The sequence below is a fragment of the Vespa crabro genome, chromosome 20 (assembly GCF_910589235.1).
Source record: "Vespa crabro chromosome 20, iyVesCrab1.2, whole genome shotgun sequence".
Lineage (NCBI taxonomy): Eukaryota > Metazoa > Arthropoda > Insecta > Hymenoptera > Vespidae > Vespa > Vespa crabro.
In genome coordinates this window covers 2439003-2446502 of record NC_060974.1, presented here as the reverse complement: position 1 = coordinate 2446502, position 7500 = coordinate 2439003, and the positions used below count along the sequence as shown (strand labels likewise).

The 7500-nt window shown below is 26.8% G+C and overlaps 2 protein-coding genes across 2 annotated transcripts in view; one reads left to right on the top strand and one right to left on the bottom strand.

Moving 5' to 3' along the window:
- Nucleotides 1-7500, bottom strand: part of LOC124431078 (lysophospholipid acyltransferase 6) — a 15449-nt gene that overhangs the window by 5244 nt on the left and 2705 nt on the right. Inside the window, exon 2 of the mRNA XM_046978503.1 lies at nucleotides 63-208. Within this exon, the coding sequence (XP_046834459.1) occupies nucleotides 63-208 (146 nt within the window). The remainder of the gene's footprint in view (nucleotides 1-62; nucleotides 209-7500) is intronic.
- On the top strand, nucleotides 3004-5026 carry LOC124431079. The gene is made up of 2 exons (XM_046978504.1): nucleotides 3004-3189; nucleotides 3573-5026. Exons 1-2 carry the CDS (start codon nucleotides 3115-3117, stop codon nucleotides 4812-4814), a joined length of 1317 nt encoding a protein of 438 aa, XP_046834460.1. The 5' UTR covers nucleotides 3004-3114; the 3' UTR covers nucleotides 4815-5026.

Here is a 7500-nt window from a genome sequence, read left to right as displayed (position 1 = left end):
TTAATATAGATAATATATCGACTTTCGATTATTTTCTTAATATAAATAAAAATTATCGTTACCTGCCGAAACAGAAGTATCCGAGTGCAAGACCTATCGTAAGACCAAAATAATGTCTGATAGCTGGCCCTACTACCTTATGACTAAGATATGATCTCAATAATCCAGCCAGCATCAATGCAATAAATTGTGTTATGAGGAAATTAATCTGTGGAAGAAAATATAAACATTAAATTATATATATATATATTTATATAATATATAAATTTATATTTTATATAATATATAAATTTATTATTTATATATATTTTTATTTTATTTATATTTTAGATAATATATAAATTTCCTTAGGTATAGAAAATATATGTGTGTGTTTGTACATTTGAACATATATATATATATATATATATATATATATATATATATAAATATTTTTTTTTTTATATACTAATAAGAAAAAATCATAATAAAACTAAGATGATAAATAAAATAGGAAGTATCAGTTATTTGCATTTGGGGATTTACTAGATCTAACATTAATCAGTTGTTATCTGTTATAAAAGAAAACTTCAAACTTTATACTGACGAAATATGAGAAATTACATGCATACGTAGCTCTATTTAATGATAAGAAAATATCTAAAGATGAAAATATTTTCTTCTGTTCTTCCCCATTTTAATTTGCTACTGTTATCTTAAGTTCTTGTTATTGTTATACCAGAAAAATACACATTGTATAAATGGTAATTTTTAGACATTGATCGTGACTATTGTTCTCTGTATAATGATAAGTATGACAAATGAAATGCAATAGGTCACGTAGTGTTACGTTTAAAACAATGGGTACGATTATATGGCATATTTTAATTATTTCTGTCTGATACGTTTAAAAAAACGATCGTTTGCTATTATTCACATTTCTATATATACATACGTTATATGTGTATGTATATACATGTATATATATATGTGTATGCATACATATATAATTAACAGTAATTTAATGTTTGTATAAGTAAAGGAGCCTTTACACGTATGCGTGTAATTTTTTTAATGAAAAATATCATTGATATACATTCTATATATATATATATATATAAAATGATGAAAAGATATGATAAAAATAAACAAAATCCAAAATAATAACCAGAATATATTTAATAATCTCTTAAAATAATATTATAGCAAATATTATTATTGTATGTATCGGCTTGTTAACAAAATTGTTGAACATTTTCTAACTATATTGTCTGTCGAAAATTAAGTTGACTTTTTTTAATTTATTATTAAATTTATTCTTTTTAATTATAATAATACAATAATTAATAAGAAGTAATAATAAACTTTAGCATTTATTACTTCTGATAAATGATTTGTTATACTTAATATACATATTTTTTTTAATATGTATGACGTTATCTTACTTCGTGCTATTTTAGAACCATTACGAATTTTAATGTAATGTATCATTCCTTATAAAGATAATTTTCGATCGAGTCCGTCTTACAAATGCTCAATTGAATTTAAATCAGAACTTTGAATTGGCCAAGAAGGAAACAGTTATATATTATTTTCTTTTTAAAATTTATTTACATATATCTTCGAATTTTGACTTCTTCGTACTTTTTTCGAATTTTTCGAATTGACGAAAATAAATATCGTTTTTTTTTTTTTTTTTTTTTTTTTTTTTAAAGCTTATTCATCCTTCCTCCCTATGTACTTCCTTCGTTTGTTCGATTGTAATTCAAATTTAGACTAATTACTCCAAATTACGGGGCTTTCAAAATTCAATTGGTTTATTGTAATAAGTGTATAATCCTTACATGAAGCTCTAACTTTTCTTTTATTTCTCTAACACTTATAAATGGCTCTTTTCTTTTCTTTTCTTTTCTTTTCTTTCCGTTTTTTCTTTTGTTGCAAAATATAGTTTTTTCTTTTAATGAATTTCACAATCCTGACGCCGTTTTCGGCATCTTCCTTTTTTCTACCCGTGTTAATTGAATTTACAATATTCCCGGTATTATTTATTTTTTGACAAAAAAAAAAAAAAAAAAATGTATAAAGTTTTTCCCTTCATCCTCTCTTTATAAATTAGCAATCGCTTTGTCGCATTTAACTATCGTATTTTCGGTATATTATAGATAATTAATTCTTAAAAACAATTAGAAAATGTTTTATACGTAATTCAATACATTACTGATTTATTCATTGTACATTTAATTATAGATTTTTGTTTATAATATACAAAAAAAAAAAATGTCCCCCTTAAATTACTTCCCGATTGGCCAACTTAGGAATATAACTTAATAAATTTATTATATTTACTATCCGTGCATTCGTTTTTGTTTCAATACTTAACGATATATTGAGACATGATTACAATAAAATATAAACAAAAGACAAAAGGAACGAATACATATGGGGCCTTTTTTTATTCTTTTTTTTTGGGGCGGGGGGGGGGGGATTGTAGAATCAGATCAAAAAGTTCAAACGTGTCAGCATAAATACCAACACGACGGTAATATATACTTTGTAACACTTTCACATATGTATTCTAATTTAATTGTTTAATAATTGAAAGATTACATTATTATTAAGTTGTATAATAATATTTAATATATATATATATATATATATATATATATATATACATATATATTTAAAGAAAATATTTATTAACGAGAGATGATTAAATCAATTGATTAAAATGAACTTTAACCCATTGCACGATAAAATATTAATTCGCATATCATGAAATAACGATTTAATAAAATCGAATAATGAACTTGACGAACTATGATATGTGTAATTATCTTCCTCTCGTCTTATTGATACAATTTATCCAGTCACATTAATACTTTCTATCTCAGAATTACAAAACCGGGATGTACCAAACTTTTCAATAGGGAACTTCCCGGGAATCCCTTGCGATTATGGCAAATAAAGCGAGAGGAAAACATACGTATACCTTATACATGATAGGAATTAGTATATAAGAGAAATACTTCGTCGACGATAACACAGAACGCTCAACGAAGTCATAAAGAAATATATTCATCATATCTCTGCTTTAACTCGTTGATATTACTATTAACTAAGATCTTTTCGCTCATTATGAAGTTCCTAATAATATTTTTAATCGCATCATCAGCGATTGCATATACAACTGCAGAAGATGATCCAATATTGGTAAGTACCAATGATAATAAATTTGTATATCCGATAAAAATATTTTAATCCTTCTATAATTCTATATAATTTTTTATTTACACTTTTATACGATATATATTTATTTATATAGTGATTTTCTAAGTTCGATTTCATTTTATCGTAATCACATTTATTGTTATTTTACAAAGTGAAAATATTTAAATATTATTTTAATAATATACTTTCTTTAAGTTATAGTTCATACGAATATAACTACATTACTATAAGAAATATTATAACTTTCAAATGGAAAAAAAAAAAAAAAAGAAAAATTGAGTTATAAAAAGAAAGAATAACTTTACTTATTTCGATTAAAGAATTTATTGGTCATGCGTCTAAATGAATTGTTCTATCATCTGTAGAATCATCGTTTCCGTCGTGGAGATGAACCTCAAGGATCAGTTGTTCTCCGAGGTGAAAAACCATTGAGCGGACCTGATCAACGTGCTACGATCAATCTAGAATTACAGCGAAAATTGAACGAGCATACTAGCGTATACGGAGGTGGTCACTATATGCAAGGAGATCGAGTAAGGCCACACGCTGGAGTAGTTTATGAACGCGAATTTGGAAATGGCTTTATCAATGGACGAGGTCAAGTTCAACCAGGAGCACGAGGACGATTGGAACCTTCCTTTGGAATAAATGGTGGCTTCAGATTTCGCCGCGAAGCCGATCCACAGGGATCAGTTGTTCTCCGTGGTGAAAAGCCATTGAGCGGACCTGATCGACGTGCTACGATCAATCTAGAATTACAGCGAAAACTGAATGACCACACTAGCGTATACGGAGGTGGTCACTATATGCAAGGAGATCGTGTAAGGCCACACGCTGGAGTAGTTTATGAACGCAAATTTGGAAATGGCTTTATCAATGGACGAGGTCAAGTTCAACCAGGAGCACGAGGACGATTGGAACCTTCCTTTGGAATAAATGGTGGCTTCAGATTTCGCCGCGAAGCTGATCCACAGGGATCAGTTGTTCTCCGTGGTGAAAAGCCATTGAGCGGACCTGATCAACGTGCTACGATCAATCTAGAATTACAGCGAAAACTGAACGATCACACTAGCGTATACGGAGGTGGTCACTATATGCAAGGAGATCGTGTAAGGCCACACGCTGGAGTTGTTTATGAACGTGAATTTGGAAATGGCTTTATCAATGGACGAGGTCAAGTTCAACCAGGAGCACGAGGACGATTGGAACCTTCCTTTGGAATAAATGGTGGCTTCAGATTTCGCCGCGAAGCTGATCCACAGGGATCAGTTGTTCTCCGTGGTGAAAAGCCATTGAGCGGACCTGATCAACGTGCTACTCTGAATCTGGAATACCAACAAAAACTGAACGAGCACACCAATGTTTACGGAGGTGGTCATTATACGCAAGGAGATCGAGTAAGGCCACACGCTGGAGTAGTTTATGAACGCGAATTTGGAAATGGCTTTATCAATGGACGAGGTCAAGTTCAACCAGGTGGACGAGGACGATTGGAACCTTCCTTTGGAATAAATGGTGGCTTCAGATTCAAACGAGATGCCGAAGAAGAAGGAAAAGAAATAGAAGAAGAAGAAGAAGAAGAGGAAATACAAGAGTTAGAAGAATAAATAAAAAAAAAAAAAAGACGTTTCTATGTATGCTCGTACGAATGATTATAATCATCCATTATTTCAAAAAAATGAAAGATCTGTGTAATTAATTATGTAATCGAAAATTATGTTGAATGTATTATCGTGTTAACGCTCGTATCTTCTATTTAAGTAACAAGTATTTTAATGTTAATTTATATTTTTCTCTAAATAAACTATTTATTACGAAAGTGTTGTACTATTTTAAACTTTCTTATCTACTAATAAAAACATCTCTAAGGAAAATCTTAAAAAACATAGAAACATGACATAATTATTGACATTGACTGTACATCCAACGGTACTAGTTTGGAATATACAGACGGTGTGCTGGTTTGAACACGTTATACGAAGCGGAGGCCATTGATCTCTGTTGACGATCATACCAATTCGTTCGTTCGTTCGTTCATATAATGCCAATTTGTAAATGATCCATTACGTGTGCACGCATGTGAACAAAAAAATGAAAAAAAGAAGGGGGAAAAAAAGGAGAGAGGGAAAAAAAAAAAGGGAAAAGAAATCTTATAATAGCTAGATATATTTTCGTATTTGACATGAAACAAAAAATGAATCATTTAAAAAAAAAAAAAAAAAAAAAAAAAGTAGAATGACGTAAAATATAAATTCTATTATATAAATAATATAACATATATATATATATATATATATATATATATATATATATATATATATATATATATATATATATATATAAGTATATGTATCTAACATTTCCTCGTATAATCAGCACATTTAACATTTATATTTACTACGTGATGATTTTATATAAAATTTTCTATAGGACAAAGGTCAACTTCCCTTTAGAACGTTTAGAATCATCGTATCTATAACACAACATGTGAAAAACGTCTTTTTTATTGGCTATCGGTCTAACAACTAAAAGAAATATTTCTTTAGGAACGTGCTTAGAAAGTAGAAATTCTCTAGATGTCTATATATATGGAAGAATTTTCGATATATCTTCAAAAACTGAACTTTATACTCTGTTATCTTTCGAAACAACAATATTTCTAACATTTTTCATCTCCAAGCTGTATATATATATATTATATATTATATGATATATATATATGATATATATTATATGATATATATATATATATATATATATATATATATATGATATAATGTCATATTTAATATTTAAAAATTTTTTTCAGTTCTTACATTTTTTTCTTTTTGTGTCTTAAGAACGATAAATTCAAATAATATTTAATATTATTAAGGATTATTTAAATATATTTAATATCATTAAGGATTATTTAAATATATTTAATATTATTAAGTATTATAGAAATTTTTTTTTTTTTTTTTTTTTTTTTAATTTGTTACAATATCATCTATTATTATTATTATATTTAATATTTGGCAAATATTTTGGGATGGGGAAAAAAAAAAAAGAAAAGAAACAATCTAAAAAAATCATTGTTATTCCAAAGAGATCATTTATTACTTTTATCCTTAAAAGGATTAATATATTAAAACAATGAAAATACAAAAACCGTGTGTGACATTTGAAACAAATTGCATAATAAAATTCCTTATTATGAATTCAATTATGTATATGTATACGTAGAAAATAAAATCCATTAAGGTATACACATATGATATTAAGTTTAACAAGAAATGACAATTCATGTTAACCTTGGAAACTATTTATATATGTTTTACATTAAAAAATTTAAAATCATTAGAATATATCTAACTCTGTTTATTTCTAATGTATATCAATGGTCTATTTTTTTAATTATTTATCTTATCTCCATTTTAATTATCTAATTTTGTTATACAGAATTTTGAGTATACAAAAATAAGTGAATATAAAATTAAAAAGAAAAAAAAAACAATTAAATGAATAAATAAATAAATAAATAAACAAATAGAAAAAAAAAGAAAAAGAAAACTTTTAATAATAGCATAGAAAAGTTTTAAGGAAATGAGAGAGAGAGAGAGAGAGAGAGAGAGAAACAAAAACAAAAAAAAAATAAATAAAGAAGCATTAGCAAAGATGATAAGTAATGTATCTATTAACAACAATTTGTATTTTCACAATTAACTCATCATTTTCAATTTAATTTCAAATGAATGTTCTTTTTTTCTGTTTTCTTTTTTATTTTGTTTCTCGTTTATTTTTTAATATTAATAATGATATCTATTATTATTATCATTATCATAATCATTATTATTATTATTATTATCATATTTCGTTACGTTATTTATTTCCGTTTGACAACAGGTAGTGGAAAAACAATGTTTAATATTATCTATATAAATTACAACTTTACGAATCGTAAATAAATTCTGAAGTTTCTTATGTCTATCTATTTAAGCTGCTTACGTGTGTCGCAAGTTTATTATTAGAAACTGGTAATACTTAGACGCATCTTTCGATGGTAGGAACAGCATTGATCGCTGGGTAGGGGGTGGGAGAAGGAAAAAAAAAAAAAAGAAAAAGAAAATAAAAGAGAAAATAATGCAAAACGTTCGACGATAAGAACACAATACGAAATATAATATTAAAAGGAAAAAAAAAAGAAAAAAAGAAAAAAAGAAAAAAGAAAGAGAAAAAAAATATCATATTTATCTATATATAATATCTAAATATATGCATCGCCGTATCCTTCTAAATAAAGCATGGGTAACC